The sequence below is a fragment of the Dermacentor variabilis genome, chromosome 9 (assembly GCF_050947875.1).
Source record: "Dermacentor variabilis isolate Ectoservices chromosome 9, ASM5094787v1, whole genome shotgun sequence".
NCBI classification, from domain to species: domain Eukaryota; kingdom Metazoa; phylum Arthropoda; class Arachnida; order Ixodida; family Ixodidae; genus Dermacentor; species Dermacentor variabilis.
This window is the reverse complement of record NC_134576.1, coordinates 143,409,380-143,428,802: the sequence shown is the minus strand read 5'-3', so window position 1 is coordinate 143,428,802 and position 19,423 is coordinate 143,409,380. Positions and strand designations below refer to the sequence as shown.

Below are 19,423 nucleotides of genomic sequence, written 5' to 3'. Positions count from 1 at the left end.
AACTTTATTTCAAAATTGCAAGAGGGAGAGCTCACTATTTCGTGCTGCCCCGTCTCTTGTACTAGTTTTGAAAGAGAGAGTGAAATTTGTGACAGATGGAGCCATTTACACCTGGGATAAAATGTTGTTCGCTCTTGTGTGCTTACGAGAATCTAACTGTATTTTTTCTTTGCTTCGCAGCGAACAATGCTAACCATATTTTAGGCGTGAGTTGACTGAGTTACGTTTATGCCGATATTTTCAGCAGTCGACATTTATTCGGCTACAGGTGGACGGGGTGCTTACCGATTGGCGGTGGAGCAGTTGCAGGAGGCGGGACACCGGACTCTGAAACATAGAGATCACCGTCTTCGTCTGTTTGAGCAAGTGAGACCGCTGTCGAGATAGGGACCGACACACCAGGATCATCACGCGCTGGATATATCTTTAGTCAGTGAACTTTTCATATTGCCCGGAGTGCGCTCTTAGTTGGTTTCGCTTTCTCCTCGTTATAAATGGGTGACTGAGAATGCCTTTCTGAATATTTTCAGTCTGATTAGAGTTTATTCGTTCTCTGCACAGAGATATTCGTTTGAACTGCGAAGTACGATCACATATTGGTTTGAAATGAGCAATTATTTGATTCTATATTTCAAGCGAAGAAATTTTAGCGGAGCTTCACAAACCGTAAAACAAATACTTTACTTTCTGTACGCAAGATGTATGCTAGATTATGAGTGTATGATTTGGGACCTTCATCATCGATAGACTACAAGCAGTGCAACATATCAAGCTACCAGATTTGTTTGTAGTAACTGAGATTCTCGCGTACTTCTGATATAAAAATGACATTGGAATAGGAACTGCGGACAGTAAGAAGGCCAAAACTACGCCTTAAATTTCTTCACAGTATCTATTCGAATCAGACGGCCGTTAATCCCAGAGAATACTTCTTAGAACCGGAGCACCTCTCGTTCTGCCGAGATAATTCAGAGGAAATCTAAGAATATCCGTACAAACATACACTTCTGGTAGTTCGTTTTTTTAAAGAACAATACATATGTAGAATTAAAAGGGAATATATTTGGGAATGTAGGTTATTCATCGTGACACAATTAACATAGTGCAGTAAGGGCGAGGGACAAGTCGATACAGGACAAGCTCTAACATTCAGCAAAGATTTTATTGCGGATCCTGAGACTATATATACACCCATCCACAGAGATGAGGAAGGTACACTGCCGACTATGTCACAAATTCAAGCTCTCCTTTTTTTTTTTGATAAAGCCACTGACGGCCAACTGATGCAATCCTCTCCTGCCTGTGTGATCTCGGTACCTTCTATGATTTCCCTAGTTAAGCTATTGCGATGGCGATACACGACAACAGTCTGATCAAACGCAGGATTTGTCTCGACTTGTCCCTCGTCCTTGCTGCTCTGTTACTTGTATCACGCGGATTATAACCTGCTTCCAGAAGACGTTATTAACATAACTGATAATGACATTTTCTTCTCATTCGCTGATTCGAACTTGCACGTGTAAATTTCCTAATTTCATCACCCCACCTTCTTTTCTGCCATTCTCAACTACGCTTCCCTTCCCTTGGCACCCATTCTGTAACTCTAATGGTCCACCGGTTATCTACTCTGCGCATTACGTGACCTGTCCAGCTCCATTATTCTTCTCTTACTGTTAACTAGAATATCAGATATGCCCGTTTGCTTAGTGATCCACATCACTGTCTTCCTTTCTCTTAACCTCGCGCCTAAGATTTTTTGCTTCATCGCTCTTTGCGCAATTCGTAACTTGTTCTCAAGCTTCTTTGTTAACCTCCAAGTTTCTGCACTATATGTTAGCACCGGCAGAATACGGTGATTGTACTCTTTTCTTTTAAATAAAAGGGGTAAGCTCCCAGGAGGCATTTTGTGATGGCTGCCGAATGCACTCCAACCCATTTTTATTCTGTAAATTTCCTTCTTATCATCAGGGTCCCCTGTGAGTGCTATACGAATGGAATAGGAAGTCCTAAATAACTTATACAAATACAAGAAGGTATAGTGGGGACTAAACAAAGATATACAAGACTATATATTGGTTTTTTTTTATTGACTTGGTATTTTTTCATTGTCTTTACATGTTTTCATACATGAAATATTGAGCGGGTAGGTCTTACAGTTTGTCCTAATGGGCAGCTATACATGTGAACACTGCATGCAAATATACAAAACCACAAACGTTACTGGCATTAATTACGGTGTAAAAGCTAACTGAAGTTTCTGGTCATATTTATAATGGAGAAAAGTAAGGTGCATGTTATTTAAATGCTTCCCGAGTAAGAGTGCATTCCAGCTTGGGTATTAGAACATGATGCTGCGCCTAAGATGCTGTCATACTTCTTTTATGATTAATTTTTTATTGTAATTGAAGGTTCTTTTACTCAAGTATTAAAGTTCCACTTTCTTAAAGTTGATTCCTTTGACGCCACTAATTATCTTATAGCAGGCACGCAAGACCCTTGCAGACTGATAAACGCGGGACTCCCCATTCCTGTGTCTTTTCGTAGTTATGTTTAGAATTGTCCTTCACTATAATAATATAGCAACAACACTGAAGCGAATTTATGACTTTATTATGCTATTCACCGGACACACTTACTTACGTCATAAGTTTAGCGCACTACCGTGCGACGTATTTACTTATACTCCTGTCAAGCGCGCGAGCGCACTTACGGGGAGTGCACTTCGGGACCTTGAGTGACACTTTAGGCTACGCGGTGCTAAACAGAAAAACAGAGGGCACTCGCCGAAAAAAAAACGAAAAAAATAAAGAATGGCGACAGACTAAGAGCGCGTTTTTTGAATGTGTAGATAAAAAAGAAAAAAAAGCAACTTCTAGAAAGTTATTGTTTTACGTTGTATTCTGAATAAAAACAACCGTAATGTATATTTTCTCACCAAAAGACGAAAGTATAGTACATATAAAGGTGCTGTAAGTCAATGCCGGCCAAGACGAATGCTTAGCCAATGCAGAACAACATGGTAGCGTGCGGCGAGACTGCATTTTCTACTGCTAAAACAGAATATGAGCGAGTTCTGTTCTTATTATTTTGTTAAAAGCTGTTAAATAACTGAAATGAAGTCATGTGTCCTTTTTTTATGCATTGCATTTTGTACCATTCAAACCTTGCGGCGAGGCTACGGACTCGCTCAGTAAAGTGCGTCCCGTGAACGCACTCCGACCGGAGTGCACTCGTCGCCAAGTGAACTCCTTTAAAACTGATGGTAGCGCTAAAAAGGACACACGATGAAAAGACGACACGACGACGAGGAAACGCTACTGACAACTGGTTTATTTTTCGAAAAAGTTCTATATTTAAAAGAATCACAACACATGTGCACAACCGAACTGCACAAGCCTTCTTTATCGCCATATCAGTTTTAAAGAATGCATCACCAACTAGCCCAGCACCAAGTTTTATTGAAGTGAACTCCCCTTGCGACGTTTAGATTTGGCAAAGTGCACTTAACTTGCCCGCTTGACAGGGGTATTATTCACTTTCAAGAGATTTCGCACTTTGATTAATCGAAATTATAGGACTCTGGGATATATATTCATTTTATAATCCCGCATTGGGTCTTGCGATTTCCTGCTAGTGATTCGACAAGCAGCCTTTGGTACGACAAAATAAAACAAAAGAAAACAATTGCACTGTTCCGCTTTACTTGGCTTCGAGCATCGCGACCGTCGCACGGCAGTCGAGAAGTGGAAATAAGGCGCCGCATGACGGCAGCGTGAGCAGTGGCCTTACCGCATGCGTACTGCTCGCAGCCGAGCTCGTCTTTCACGAGCACCGAGGTTTCCCCCTTGGCGCAGAACTTCATCACGAGCGGAGGACACGGAGCCACACTCGTGGTACCTGCACGGAGCGGGTGCGCAGCGTCAGCTCTGCGCTGAAAGCAAACACTTCTGGGTTGCGGTCAGTTCTGCCACGCTGCACGTGGCATCTTTCCGCTCCCTCTGACTGCCCTTCTGCTATTGATGATTATTCACTGGCACCCCCTTCGAAATGGGGCGGTGACAGTCACCAAGCCTGCTTGATTCAATCAAGTTTGACGCGCATGTTTTTCATTCTAGCATTTTTGTATACATCTCCGTAATTTTTTATTCTCCATAACTTCTCTATCTTGTATGGCTACCTATGTTTGTAACGGATCCGCTCGTATCAATTTTTTTCCCAAATTTCTTTTCACCAATACTCTAAGCGTCTCTCTCTCCAATCTCGACTGCTGACAGGTTGATGCTTCCGTCCACTTTAAATCCAAGCGCTTTTGGAAGGTAACTACACCTGGAAGGTGTAGTTGCCTTGAAGTTCGCTATCAATTCGTGCAAATTAATAGCACAATGTCTAAAAAGATAAAGTTAAACCAAGGAGTCACCCATGTGTCCATATTGGGGCCACTATTGTTCCTTGCTTATATAGATGATAGTGTAGAAATTCCTGATTCCTCTGAAATTATTATGTACGCTGATGATAGAAACGTTTTCTTTTCATCAGACAATTTAATATCACTTGAAGTCAGTGTAAATAACTATTTAAGGCATCTTTCAGAATGGTTAAGGCAAAATAAGCTACGCTTAAACGCCAGAAAAACAACCTATGTGATATTCCGACCTATAAACAAGCCTATAAGTAAAATACGTGTCACATTTGAAGGAAATTGTATTATACAAGTTAGGGAACAAAAATTTCTTTGTGTGTGGTTTCAGGAGGAATTAAACTAGAACACACATGTAATTCACCTGACTGGCGCATTAGCGCGAATAGTTGGTTGTTTTCACGAAACAGTACACTTAATCCCATTAAGGTTAAAACGAAATATGTACTATGCACTCTTTCATTCTAAGGTAACTTATGGGATATCATTCTGAGGAACAACATCGCAAAGGAATTACCATAGACTTATGACTATGCAGAAGAAAATATTGCGCTGTTTCGAAAAGTACAGGGGAAAATTACAAGACGTGCCAGCTGCTCCACTGTTCATAAAACATTCCATGCTCAGGGTTGATCAGTTGTACTACATTAAATTGCTCCAAGTAATTCAACAAAATAAATTATATGAACAAAGCCGCATCGTAAAACCATACTACTGTTTACGAGAAAAAAGGATACGAGCTCCTAAAGTAAGAACTCATTACGGAAAGCAAAGTGCCGCGTAGCAGGCTCATCATGTTTTTAATATCCCTGCAGATAGATCGAACATTAAAGCTAGTAGTGCTGCATTTAAAAAAAACAAGCAAAGAACTCATTAATTACCAAATGTACACAGTATCAACATTAACCTGTGGATTTTCATGCCTCGACCAATGCTTAAATGATTAAAAAATTAGTATTCTGAGTGTTTCCATGTGTAATGTAATTTCATTGCATCCTCATGCATTGTAAGTTTCCAATTTTTTGAAATTTATTTTGTGTAGCTATATAATTTGGCTTGCGCGACTTCTTCTGTATCATTATTTAAAGATGTTATGTGATATTTTCTCTTGTTTATGTGATTTGTTATGTGTACTCTTGCAAGTTGCTGGTTGTCCATTTTCCTGAAACTGATGTACTGCAATCCTTCTTTCTTTTTTGACTCTGTTAAACTCGAAGCGTGTGAGCTGCCACGAACTGCGGAGGGACAGGGACCTTTGTCAGGCTTGATTGACTTTAGCCCCTGCCCCTGCAGTGAGCTTTGTATATTGCTTACTGTAAATGAAACACTTACTACTACTACTACTACTACTACTACTATACGAGTCTCATTGGGTGAATCCCTTCGCATTCCATTAGGTTGTGCTGAGCGGTCTGCGCATTTATGCTGCAGCATACGCATGCCTCATCTTGTTGCGAATATTTGCTCCGGTATTTTTTTGTCTTAAGACAACCAGCTCGAGCTTTAAATAGCAAGGCGCTGCCCTTAATGTTATCGTAGAGATTTTCCCTTCCAATTACTTTTTTCTCATTATTGTAATTCTCCGTGGTCTTCTTTTCTGTGTCCATTCTTTGCATCCAATTCTTTGTCTCTCTCACTTTCTTTTTGAGAACTCCTGGTTGTCTATTGACGCCGTTATTTACCCTGTACTTGGTTACCAAGTTTATTGAGTTCTTCCTCCGTTCTGTGTCCACGCTTTTGAGGTATACATACTTGTGTACTTTAGCCGTCCATTTATTTTGATACACCTTCCTGAGTCTTTCTTCAAAGTTAATTTTACTTTGCGCTTCTCTGACATCAAACGAAGCCCAACCCACGTCACCCTGCACTGCCTTATTTGTGGTTTTACCGTAGGCTCCCAAAACCATCTGGCCTCCCAAACTTTGGTCATTTCCAACCCTGTTAGGATAACCGATCTTAAGCACAGAATGGCATTTGCGAATGTTAGCGCTGGCACCGTTGCTCCTTTCCAGATTCCACACGTCGCCTCATACTTACAGCGGCCCCGCACTGCTCTGCGTTTTATTATTGCTCCTTTTATTATTTATTCAAGCGCAACAATGCCACAACCTCTCTTGGTTAACGGGAGTACGGCATCAAGCCTCACGGATGTTGCTGGGTGGGTGCAAGAGTACAGGCAATACTTCTGGCCGCACTCCTATGCAGAATTTGCAGAGATAGCACTTTAGAAACGTTGATAACGGTGATGTGCCCATTGCTATGGTGACTGCGCACCTATGCACGCATATTTCTTTTTTAAGAAGGAACTTTCAGCTCCCTCTATGTTAAATCATGCCATGCTAGAATGAGTTATTTTTTTCGTTTTACTATATATGTATTGAAAAACAATATGCCTCTAAGTAGGCCGTAATAAAATATGATTTCTGAAGCCTCATCTGACGAATCGTATGTGACAATGAGTCACAGCTCTTGTTAACTTTTTGAACAAGGCACTCAGCCGAAATGTTTCATTCACCCGAATAAATTTTTATCAGCTACTGGAGTACACAATCTCTCTTTCTACGCCTCCCCAGCCTACGCTGTTCAATGACAGGAATCAATGACAATGATTCGCTTCCTGGACAGAGCTCTGATGTGACCTTATCGCGTGCGTGCTGCTCTATATCTGCCAAAATGCGTGAGAACAACAGTTCGTCTGCCACGAATGCCCTCGTATAACTTGTTCGTTATGATTGTCATTAAATATTGAGGTCCGCCAGCAGGTCGATGTGGGTAACAAAACTAGCGTACTATAATAAGCTGTCTTGGTAACTGCAAATATTCGCATACAGGTGTTTCACTGCGTGCTGATCAGCTCCTTCTCGTTTTTGTAGCTTAGATTTGAATACATATACATTGTAAGGGACATGAGAGGTACTAGAGGTAAACGATAAATAAATAAATAATTGAATCGACTCCACAGCACGAACAACCACACACAACTTGAAGAATGCACGCTTGATGTCACTCAGCTATACTTGCAGAAGCAGCTAACATTCTGTCCACGTGAAGAAAGGTACTTGTACGTCTGTGCTCCACCTGCATACTTCTCGCTTTCGTAATGATATTAAAAGAAGTACGTCAGCGCATAGTATGTCTTTCGGAAACCCCTTTGTGCGGGTGCATAAGCGGAGCTGCGCTTGGTACGTGCTTGTTTAATTTCACCCGGTGTTTTTAATGCTTTCTTTCTGGCTACCTACTCATCACGGCACCATGCATGGTCAGACATTTCTCTTGATTCTCATTTATACCTAAACCTCACTCTAAGTTTTATCGTACCGACCCTGAAAGAGAACAAAAAGAGGGAAATAGTTCTAGAGCTTGGGGCTTGTGTAGCAGCATACGTTCGCAGTCCGTCTCGTCGTCGGGGCAGTTGACGACTCCGTCGCACCAAAGCTCATCCGCAATGCACTCTGCAGAGGTCGGACAGAGTCGATGGCCGTCGGGACAACTTCCACATTCGCAGGAGCAGTCGGCACCGATCGTCTGGGGTCGGCCCTGCACATGAACGCCGAATATTTCCGCTGTGGAGACGAAGGAAGCTAACGTCGCCGCAAAAGGAATTGTTTTTTTCTTGTCGTGCCTATAAAGTTATGTCATCAACCGCTGGCTTAGACTTACATGAATCGTCCAGTCCGCTAGTAGGAACTTTTATTTATTTATTTATTTATTTATTTATTTATTTATTTATTTATTTATTTATTTCAGGCGTACTTATTCAAAGCCTTTGATGAGAGACCTTAGGCAGGAGTGGCTACAAGCCATGTGCAGAAAATAACATAACAGCAATACACCGAATAAGGCGCGACGGTTGACGCACACTGGAAAACTTGCACAAAAGAAAAGAACAATAGATGAAAATAATGGGCTTTACACGAAAGACAACATTTAGTGCTATCAGTGAACTTGCTCTTGGCATTCAGTTTGCGTAATTTAAGGAAAAGAAAAGCAGATAAGCAGAATAAAAATTCAGAGCCATTCCCCTCCGTGAAGTGGGATGACCAGCGGAGCTGTATAAATGGTGATAAATATGTTAATATATGAAAGTGTTGATTGAAAGCAAAACACACATACCCCAATTAATCTCGTATTTTTCACGATCTTTTGTTGCTTTATTAAATGTCATACTCACAGCTTTTTAAAATATTTTTAACCTTCTTTTGTTTGCTTTTTTGGATTGGTTATTTGGCCACCAAGGTGACTAACGCTTTATGATCGCTATGATATGCAGCCAGTAGCCCTTTGGCGACACCGGAAAGTTTTTGGCCAATGTGAGGTATGTAAACGACGGATGACGCGTCGTGGACAGACTGTTTGTGTAACATTAAATGCCGAACCTATTGAAGAGAAACACCACGAGCCACTTTCAGTCTGGCCGAGAAACGTCTATGTTAAAATCACCCAGAATTACGATGGAAGTGGAGTCGGTAGGAGTGGTGCGAACAAAGGCGCTTACGCTTGGCGTTTGCCGCACGATAACGTTCGTATTATGTGTCGCTCACCGTCACCGCACACGTTCCCGCTTCTGTTCACAACGGCGTTCTTTGTAGGCGCGCTGTTCTTTCGCAGTCCTCACCGCACGCTGCTTACCCATTGCACGGGTGGAAAGGAACTGAGATAAGATTACGTGGTTTGGTTATAGATCCCGTGACATCAAATTGCAATTCATAGTAAGAAGTGTCTATTCTGGTTTTACTGTTTTTATTGCGATATTTCTAAAATCAAAACACGTTTTGACACTTCTCGCGATTAAATGCAGCTGGGGCATACCAGGCGATACGCTTTTGCTTTATGCTTTAGCTTTTTTTAGCTCCGGGGCGGCCGCCCTCTTTTTTTCCTACGCACACAAACCGCCAGAACCCAGCGTATACCAGCTGCGCTGTAATATGTGTATACGACATGTGGCAACGGGTGTAGCGCGATATTGTCTCGTTAGATTCCCACAACTAAATGCGTGTGTGTAAAATGACGATACATTGGCAGAAGTAGACATTTGAAACATGGCACTTGAATTAAGGCATAAGTTAAGGACAATTTAAATCAATCAGTGCTGGAAGCTTCTGCACTTAAATTCGCGCTATCGTCACGTCGTATGTTTTGCAGCGCCGTTTTCCCGCTGTTTTCGCGACATGCCACAATGGGGCTTTACTCTCTCCGTTAGTAAGTTGTCGCAGGACGCGCACTAATGCTTCGAAGCAGTATATAAGATTTACTGATAACGCCGGATGTATGCATGTTTGCAGACAGTAGATAATTTTCGTATTTAAGTGTTCACACTACAATTCATAATGTTGATGTGGCGAGTTTGGATGGAAACGATAAAATTGCGAAACATTCCGACCCGAGACGAGGTCGTCTGTTGAAGCACAAATTATTTGAAGATCGTGGATCATGTGTTTACCCAGTAATGATGCAAAAAACGAAATTCCCTCCTATATCTCTGCGAGAATTACGTGGTTGTACGAAAAATTGGAATATCTGTTACAAGAGCTCGTACAGAGTGTGACCTCCTCGTTCGACAAATAAATCTTGCCCTATAAATTCGGAATGTACTTGAATTTCTCGCTTATGAAACCAACGATACGGACGATTCGGAAACTGCAGCACGCGCAGGCAAATATTGTTGCGAAGCACACAGATACACGTGTCAGTGGAATAAACGATTCTGAATGAACTGCTCGTGTTTTTATGCAACCATTTCAGAAGAATCGGGGACTTTCCAAGCAGTATCGACAAGGTTGCAGGGTACTACAGTGATTCGCTGTAAGAACAACCGCCGTCCCGTGATCAAAGTGCTTCAATAGCTTTGAGCGAGCAACCTCATAGGATCATAGCAAAATGTCGAAAGACGTATCCATTCCTGGGCAGCGCACACACAAACGAAATAGGAGAAAGAAGACAGGTCAAGTGCAGGTCCAACAACGCAGCTTTTATTTGGAGAAAAAGATTATACACCATCTAATCCTGAAAGGCATGTGCATTACACCTAAATAGTCCTCGTACACTAACCAGCGAACAATGAATGATATATCTTCGTTTGCCAAAGAAGCCGACCGCTGACATATTTGCACAATGTAGTTTGGCAACGTCTACATCAGGCAGCCTGACCGCTGTGTAAATATAAGGCTACGTGAACATGCCAATTCCTTAAAGGGAGTGATGCCGTTGCTTCTTCACAACCGTTGTCATGATTGTGGCTGCGCGCCTTCTTGTGAGGATACCTCAATCATTATGAAACATCACGATCAGCGCACACGTCAGTTTGCTGAGGCATACAACATGTCCAAGAACATAAGAACAAGAACATTTGTGTAAATCAGCCGTCAGTTTCCCTGGCAAAAGAAGAGATCTCGTTCATTGTTCGCCCGTGAGTGCATGATGGCTATTTAGATGTAATTCACATGACTTTCATGGTTACTGAGTATATAATCCTTTCCTGCAAATAAATACTTTCAGTTGTTAGACCAGCGCTTGATCTATCTTGGTTCTCGTATTTCGTTTGTGCGTACACTTCCCAAGAATGGGTACGTTCTAACTCGCACGCTTTTTAATGCTTCCGTCGAAAAACGAACCAATAAAACATATTTACGAGTGAAAGTTCACACCCGAGTCCCTGATTGCCGTACTGTTACACGGTTATTCACCGTACTCTTGAATTAACCAGACATTCATCTTCGAACCCGCCATGCAGGTGTACCTTTTTGACAAATTTCATCTTGTAGCCATGTAGTCAATTCGCGCCGCTTATTATGACAGTAACTTCGCCGAACGTTCACGTTTGTGTCGCAGTCAATTTAAGCCATCAAATGAAGTTAAATGTTGTTATTTTTAAAAGAAAACAAATGAACTATATAGCTGGAAAGCCTCGGTTCCATATGTGTTTGCTACAGTAAAAATATGCACACGGCACTTGAGTTAAAGCTAAACCGGCTTGTCAGCAGTGGGCAAACGGGGACAGCGCCAGCCTGAGCCTATATTTCGATACGTGGCCGTGTTATCCATCACAAAGGCCAATCGCCTTATCAAAAAGTTGGCTTCGGGATGAGGCTTCCTTCGCGCACAAACTGTTGGTCAATTCAAGACGCCATCTTTGATTGCTCCGCTGCATCTCCTGACTCTACGAATCACGTGTCTTTTGCCCGTGTTGCTTGTGTAACACGTTTTGCTTACGTGTGGCGACGACACTCATTATGGACACATTGTAACAGTTACGACTAAATGTCCACAATGCTCACCTTAGGACAAGGTGGGCAAGCCTTAGGAAGACAGCTGGATCGTCCGCCGAGGTGGCACTGGCACTCGTGACAAGTCCTCGTCTCCAGCATGCCGCCCACCTGCGTGGTTTCAATGCATCAGTACGTTCCAACCGTGACACAGCTAGGCGGATGAAAAATTTACCACCAGAAGGACTAAAGTGAGGACTACTTTTGAAAAATGCGGATTTTCCAGGGTCCCTTTCAACGAAATATTTTCAAGCATTGCAACTACGACTCCTAGGAATTAAGAACACGTGAACCCTACTCTCTGAGCGCTTGTGGGCAAACAGCGTGCTGCTGGAAAGATATAGAGGTTTATTTAAAACCAAAAAGTACTCTTTGGTCTTTGTTCCGTGGAATCTATTCAGCATTGTAGAAGTTGGTTAAATGAGTGCAACGATGTCCAGATTTTGCTGACGGGAGGGGCTAGTTTCTTAATAGTAGTGGACACTGGTTATTCATAATAGTCGAATGACTATTATGGAATGCTTAATGCATTCATGACAGTAATGATGTGAACCGCATTTATTTTAAACATAATATTGTGCGCTTAATTTGCGACAGAACTAGAGCTTTGTTATCTACATACAACTTCCTCCAGTTTCATGCAAAGGAAATTGATGGTATCAACGCAAGCTCCAGGCAAATACTTTCCACCAGTGACTACTTCCCGACATTTTGCGTTTGAAGGGCATCGCGCTTTAACCAGTACCTGCGTCTTTTTGGAGTGCCACTATTCCGTTATTCTTGGGCAATTGTTATTATGTGTCATTTTTTAATGTCTTTTGATGATTGCACTTTCTCTGCGACGATTTTTCGAGTAAAGATCAATATTACTGTCTCTACGGAAGCGTGTTTTCTCATCCGTTGTCAGTTGAGCGCCTAAACACACCGTGAGTTGATTCAAAGCAGCAATCATCACGAAAACATCGGCATGTCGGGCATCCCAAGCAGTTGGTGAGCTTCTTAGCTTCGCGAATGAAAGCGAGAGATCCCGAATGAAAGGATGATCGTTGCAATTTTCCTCACCGGGAATCTCTTGCCATCGCGCACACAGGGGCAGTCGGCCACGTGCACGCACTGGTCTCCGTCGCACGCGAATCCGAACGGGCAGCCTTGCGGGCAGAAAGTGGCGTTGTCGGTCACCTCCACCTCCGGACACAGAACGGCCGGGGGCACGGTGGGCAGTTCCGTCGTCGTCGGAGGCGCTGCGTATCACCGCGGGTCGACAACGCCTGTTAGTAGGTGTTACGTAAGCGAAGGAAGAGAGAAATAAAAAGAAAATTCACCCGGCTCCATATGCCGGCATTGCGCAGAAATTTCAGGTGGGTCTTTCCAGTCTCTTGTTCATGTCACGTTGCAACCAAGAGATCAACAGGGGTAAATATCGAAGCATGTCGCTGGAGCCCATGTTTCTACAAAGCAACTTGTATTAATCAGGACTTTTGCGTTGTTGCTTTCACTAGGTTACTGGTACGCTCTTATCATATTTTCCTTGCACTAAAGTTTCTCTAAGGCTAGTCAATGTGCAGGCGATGCTAACCAAGCAGCTGTGTTTTTGTATGTGCACTAGGGCGGAAACCCTAATATCGGTGCAATGAAGCCTTCCGTGCGTGAGATATTTGTCATCGACATTCCATTTTCTCAGTTGTTATTGACTTCTCGCTTTCCCTAATGATATGCTCGCTATAAAGACTGATCGCAGTTTGTTCCTACAAACAGCTCTACCTTACAAGACACTTTTTAATATCGGCCCCTGTATCCGTATTCACAAGACGGCTATTACGCCGGAGTGGTTTGTGAAAGCTACAAAGATATCATTATTATTGACAGTCAGCCGGTGACGCAATGCTCCTATGTTTGAAAGGCTCCGCGTATTAATGTCCGAGTACTCAGCACCCAGTTGGTAGAATACAGCAGTTCATAACTGGAGACATCGGACAATCGTACTAATGGACATATTCGCGATGGTTAACGTCAAACAGTCCTAAAGAAAGAAATGATTTCTGAAGTCGACCCTTGGCACGCGTGCCTGTGTTATCAAAGAAATCGGAGTTGAACACTTTCTAGGAACACGCGCCAGCTAATTATGACAGCAATAGGGAAGACCGACTAGTGAAGGATTAGCGTGTTTGAGAAGTTGAAAGGAGCTTTACTGTAGGAGCTTTTATGTATATACCGTGGAATGGTGAAACAATTTTTATTGGCACTCACTACACAGAATAAGCTAACAATTTTTAAGAAACAGTTTTTAAAACCAAATAACTTATGAGCTTGAAGTATCAAGTTTAGAACCCTGTAACGTGGCAATATAAGAAACGTTATGGCAATTTTATAAACAGCACCTATTGGGACATCTGAAGCGGAAAAAAAAGGAGTGTTATATATCACGCTGTAATTTTCACTGGTTTGTGAGTAAGACTTTTGGAAAACCCTCGTAAACATCTCAATAATTCCACTTAAGTTACAAACGTAATATATCACATTTGTCCGCTTCAGAGGCTTCAACAGATGCATTTAACAGAACTGTGATATTTGGGTTTTCCAACAAAGTTACGAATTATTAAATTTCTCGTGCTGCAATTTTTATGAATGTGGCCGATATCCGACAGTTGTTTGTAAAATAGTGGAGGTCCTAAATAAAGCTTTGGAGCCTACAGTCGATATAGTTCAGCTTTAACAAGTGTTCCACGAAGTTGAGTGATTGCCTGATGAGAATATTTCGGTGTTTCTGGTGAACTTGAATAAATCGGCTCCGAGGATACGTTTTCTCTTAGAACATTCGGGTGCGACTGCCTACGTAGCCGTGTTCAGAGAGCGGTTCGAGCCCTCACCGCAAGTCCAGCACTTGACGCGCACTTTGTAGTTGAGGCAGGTCCGTCCGTCGGTTTGGTCGCTGTCGACGCAGCGCAGTCCGCGCTCCACGTCGCAGCTGACCACCTGGCCGGTCTTGCTGTAGTCGGCGTCAGTGGCGTACTCGCGGCACTCGATGCCCATGGGAAATAGACAGAGTCCAGACTCGGCCACCACCCTGGCTACGTCCTCCACGTCACCGCCGGTCTCCGGCGTCGGCTCGCTGGTGCTCACCCACGGGCCGTACGCCACGCACGGCTCCTCGGTCGCTGCGAGCAGAAAATCCAATCGGGGCGCGCTTTCGCGTCGGTTCTAGTTCCGAAGTACGTTCTGCAATCGGACACCGCCGCCGAGATCGTCTCGTGCGGGGCAATGCAGAAGCTCCCTTACGTAAGAAAATGTTTTGTGCGCCTCGTTCTTACTGCAGAAGCGGTTTTCTCGAGGTCCCTCGCAGTACTCCATTTCATGAAAACTACGCCACCGCCCAACATGGCTCAACTCATGGCAGCCCACACGAAATGAACCAGCGTTATAACTACTATGGCATTCTGCACTGCCTCTGTCTAGACGCGCCTGTCAGCTGCTCTGCTCTTTACGTACAATAGGCAAGAAAACAGCAAACACTAACCAATCATCCTCACTGCAACAAATTCAAATATGCGCCGCCAAGCACATCATTTCTTTAATAATCTGAATTGGTTCCTTTGGCCCTTTCTCCAGTTTAAAAGCGCAGATTTTTTAAGGCCATTTTGCCCGGTTTCTGTGCTCAGACTTTCCCTTTTAACGGCACTTGCTCAGGCCCAACCAAGATTTGGGGCGCGTTCGTCACTGAATACCAAGCAGCTTTTTGAGAGACACGCGCTATTGAAATATATATAATATATATATATATATATATATATATATATATATATATATATATACATATATATATATATATATATATATATATATATATATATATATATATATATATATACATATATATATATATATATATATATATATATATATATATATATAATATGTCGTCCGGAGGTTTAAATGCTGTTGTCGGTGGTAGCGCTGTGTCACGTACCTCCGCCGCCTTAGATGAGGTTTCCGAGCCGCATTTCACGCCGAAATCCGCGGCGTGTTACTTGGCGAGATGCGCTGACTTGTATACCTTCTTTAATTTGTAATGCACCTTTAATGCCATATACTTTCTAACCTATTTCTGACTGCTTTCACTGCTCCTATGACACCCGCCAGCCGTAGTTTCTGCGGAACCTACTTTGCTTCAGAAATCAAACACTCCTAACATTTTTCACCCATTGAGACAAATTAATTAGTATTCCCAGTCGAGAAATACGATAGACTGCTCCTAAATCCAACAGTACATACTCTCGGGCGATTGAGTGCCTCTTTATACTTATTCTGTCACCCGCGTACTGGTAGCCTATGTATGCGACATGCTCTAATGTCCAATGCTTTCACTGGCCATACTGAGTTGCACTCAATCTAGTCTGATCAATTAAGGTTCTTGGATGTATGCGAGCTTGTCATGCCAATTTCTTTAAAGGCGAATTTAATTGACCCAAATACTTGGGCTGGAAATAAGACTCTTAATGTCATGTGCCCATAAGAGGTAACTGCATATGCGGAATAAGCGGCATGGGAGCGCTACATAGGCAAGATCCGCTTGAAGAAATGTCGAACCACTTGCTTACATTTTCTCTCTGCAATCCGCTTCTTAGTAGAACTAAAATTTCACGTCATGACTTTAAATTATTTTCTATATTATCACTAAACGTATACCCGGCCATTCTTATCGAAGCAAACACGTCTTGAATATTATCTTCCGAAGATAATTTGTGCACATTGGCCAAACTATACCATGCACATTAATTAATTAAGAACGCATACTGTAGCTGTCACCGAAGATGGCACGTACTTATACAACTCCAGCAAAATGAAGTAGACTGAAAAATGTCTTCCTCGAATCTCCTCAGGAAATGTGTTGCGTTCAGCGCAACCTCAATGAATTTGTAAATGTTCATTCATTTATAACTTTACATACTACTACTACTACTACTAGTTCATCTTTGCACAACAGAAAAAAAATCTATTTGCGATCTCTTATCATTTTTCCCCTTACGCACACAATATGCCTTAGAAAATTTTAGAAGCAACACAAAGTGTGTTCGCTCTAGTATAAATCAAAGAACATAATACGTATGCAGCCGATGCCCTCTTGTAAAGATTTTCCGTAAATGTTCAGCACAATGTCTATAATGCTTTCGATAAGTAAGCAAAGTACACGTTCTCATCGTTATAAACGAATAGCCTTTACGCAACTTTTTTATAAGTTAAGCACGCATTCGTTGAGACGTATTGTGAGTTGTATAAAAGATCTGCACAAAATAAATAAGTGTTTATGTACACTTGAACTCATTCGTAGCTTTCGACATCCACTTACTTAATGAGCTTCGTATTTAGGCAAAAAAATTAACTACTCCTTCCCAAAATATTTTATTATGTCAACAACTTTCCAGACACACGAGAAGAACGCGTATCATGCGACTTGGATATAATCAACTTTGACTAATTGCAAGCATGGTTACAATTATCCTTTCTGAACATTGCCTTTTGTAGAATAGAAAGTACGTAGACTGCCGGTATTCATTTTAACGCCATATTCAAACCGTTCTGTTGAATGCATAATGACGTTGCGTGAAGTTCATTAACAGACTAGTTAAACATATTCAAGCGCACTAAATCTGTAACTGCTTGTCTCAATATATTGTGTCCTCAAATCAGAGCGTAAGCCGAAGTGCGCTAAGCTCTCTTCTGCTTATTTGCTCTTCGCAACGGAATTACGGAATGCTTCTCTAGAGTAAAAGTCACGACTTTATTTTGTGAATCGCTACTGAGTAACATAGTATCCGAAGCTTGTCATGCAGTGCTATCGAGGTTGCATTTCAATATAAAGAGCCACGCGCGATCACAACAAGCGGAGCTAGGGCAATTTGCATTAGCGTTGCATTGATACTGCGAGTTCCTTGTGCCTCGCATTAGCTTTTATGCTGAATAATTACCGAACTTCCCAGTAACTGTTCGAGCACGTAAAAGTTTAATAAGCGCACTCTATTAACGTTTTCTTTGCGAAATCCGACTGAACGCAAGAACTACTAAGTCCAGGGTACAAGCTATGCGACTAAGGCTGTGTGTATATGTGTATATATGATATGTTGACCTATATTGTGAATTGATCTTTTTCGTTTTCGTTTAACCTTTTCAAGAGGAAGGGTTCGGTGTCTTTTATGCCGTAATATCGAGATGATGTCAATGGTGCTCACCTATCGCACGTATCCACTACGGGCAATAGACTGTTGCTAACTTGAGCCGAGGATAATGCGAACCTAATCTAATTGTTTTTGTGCGAATCAACTTACGATGGGTGTTAAAAGTCCTTCTGCAGCCTTTGTTGGGGTTTAGCGCGATACCGTCCAAACATGGCGTGCATGAAAACAGTACTCGCCTCAACAGCCCCCCGCCCCACTGCCTAACTTTCACCGTCTTATCCACGTGGCACGCGATTTCAACAGTTTTATTTCTCAAGCTTCATCCGTGATCCGGGATGACTGGGGATTAACCAGTCGTAAGCGAGAGACTATAAGAAAAAGAAAGAAAATTGACAAAAAAAAATTGTGGAATTAGGCCGGCCTGCTTTACTTTCTCTTGTCAGTTTTAAAGTTCTAACTGCAGGTCAGTTGTACAGATAAAAGGTAAAACTTTTAGGACCTATAACGTTTGTTAACGAGTCCTTAAGGATTATAATTATGGAAAAACATGTTTGCGACAGCTGGTAATCTACAGCATAATTACGTAACACAAAGCAGCGAAAGTAAGTAAATCACGAAGTAATGCAATGTACTGCATGTGTTATAAACATATTCTAAAGGAAAAATATTACTAATAATGATAACAATAAATAATTTTTTCTGAAAACGAGCTGGTATCTACGTTTAGGAGCGACTGGGTCGGTAAAAATTAAAATGGAGAGGGTGTGGAGATTAAAAAAAGAACGATATTTGACCTAGAGTTCCCACGAGTCTAGCGTTTCCCTTTTATCTCCTGATTCTGCTGTGCCAACGTTATCCAGCAGGCACAGCAATTTTTTCTCTTGAGTGGAGCAGCTTAGCAGCTTGATTATTTGAACCATCCGTAGCCCGGAAGACTGAAGAGCTTTTTATTGTAGGGTCACAGTATGGCTCTTCATGCTAAATGAGATCAATGTTTACGCACAGCCGCTGAATTTTCCAGGCTTTAGTTTTCTTTGCTTTTGATCTTTTTTTTTTTGCTGCGTCTGAGATAGGTTGACATTCAACCCCACTGGTTCACGAGCTACCATTAGGGGTTGCTCCTGTTTATCGCTGTTGCATTTTCTTTTCTTTGTCCCATATGCGTAGGTCAGATGTCGGCTTCACTGGTTACCAACAAATATTTGATCTGCTGGGATTAAAGCGAGCTGCTCTTTCTTTGCTATATGTAGCGTAATTGTGTCCTGGAAAGCATTCTTCTGTTTACAAAACTTGATTACAAATCAAGATTTGACCTACAAAATTGCAACGGTGTGTTACTATAACTGCACAATATCTTTTTCGATAACTTCCCTTTTTATTATTTAAAATATTACTTTTATTATTCTCGCTTTCTAATATTTCGTACTGGCCTCATTTCGCAATTATAATTGGTTTGATTTTATTTTTGAAACCCCTCATGTGACTCTTGAAGAAGCTAATGTGTGTGCAGAAGGGGGGGGGGGAGGGGGGAATAATATTGACCAACTAGATTCTTTAAATGTGCGCTTGACTGT

The 19,423-nt window shown here is 42.0% G+C and overlaps 1 protein-coding gene across 1 annotated transcript in view; it reads right to left on the bottom strand.

Annotated features, from left to right (window-relative positions):
* The window catches only part of LOC142558578 (uncharacterized), a 192,449-nt gene that overhangs the window by 60,550 nt on the left and 112,476 nt on the right, over positions 1 to 19,423 (bottom strand). Inside the window, exons 50-55 of the mRNA XM_075670711.1 lie at positions 14,547 to 14,834; positions 12,742 to 12,920; positions 11,692 to 11,790; positions 7,801 to 7,954; positions 3,790 to 3,897; positions 286 to 327 (exon numbers count right to left, since the gene is read on the bottom strand). Of these exons, the coding sequence (XP_075526826.1) occupies positions 286 to 327; positions 3,790 to 3,897; positions 7,801 to 7,954; positions 11,692 to 11,790; positions 12,742 to 12,920; positions 14,547 to 14,834 (870 nt within the window). The remainder of the gene's footprint in view (positions 1 to 285; positions 328 to 3,789; positions 3,898 to 7,800; positions 7,955 to 11,691; positions 11,791 to 12,741; positions 12,921 to 14,546; positions 14,835 to 19,423) is intronic.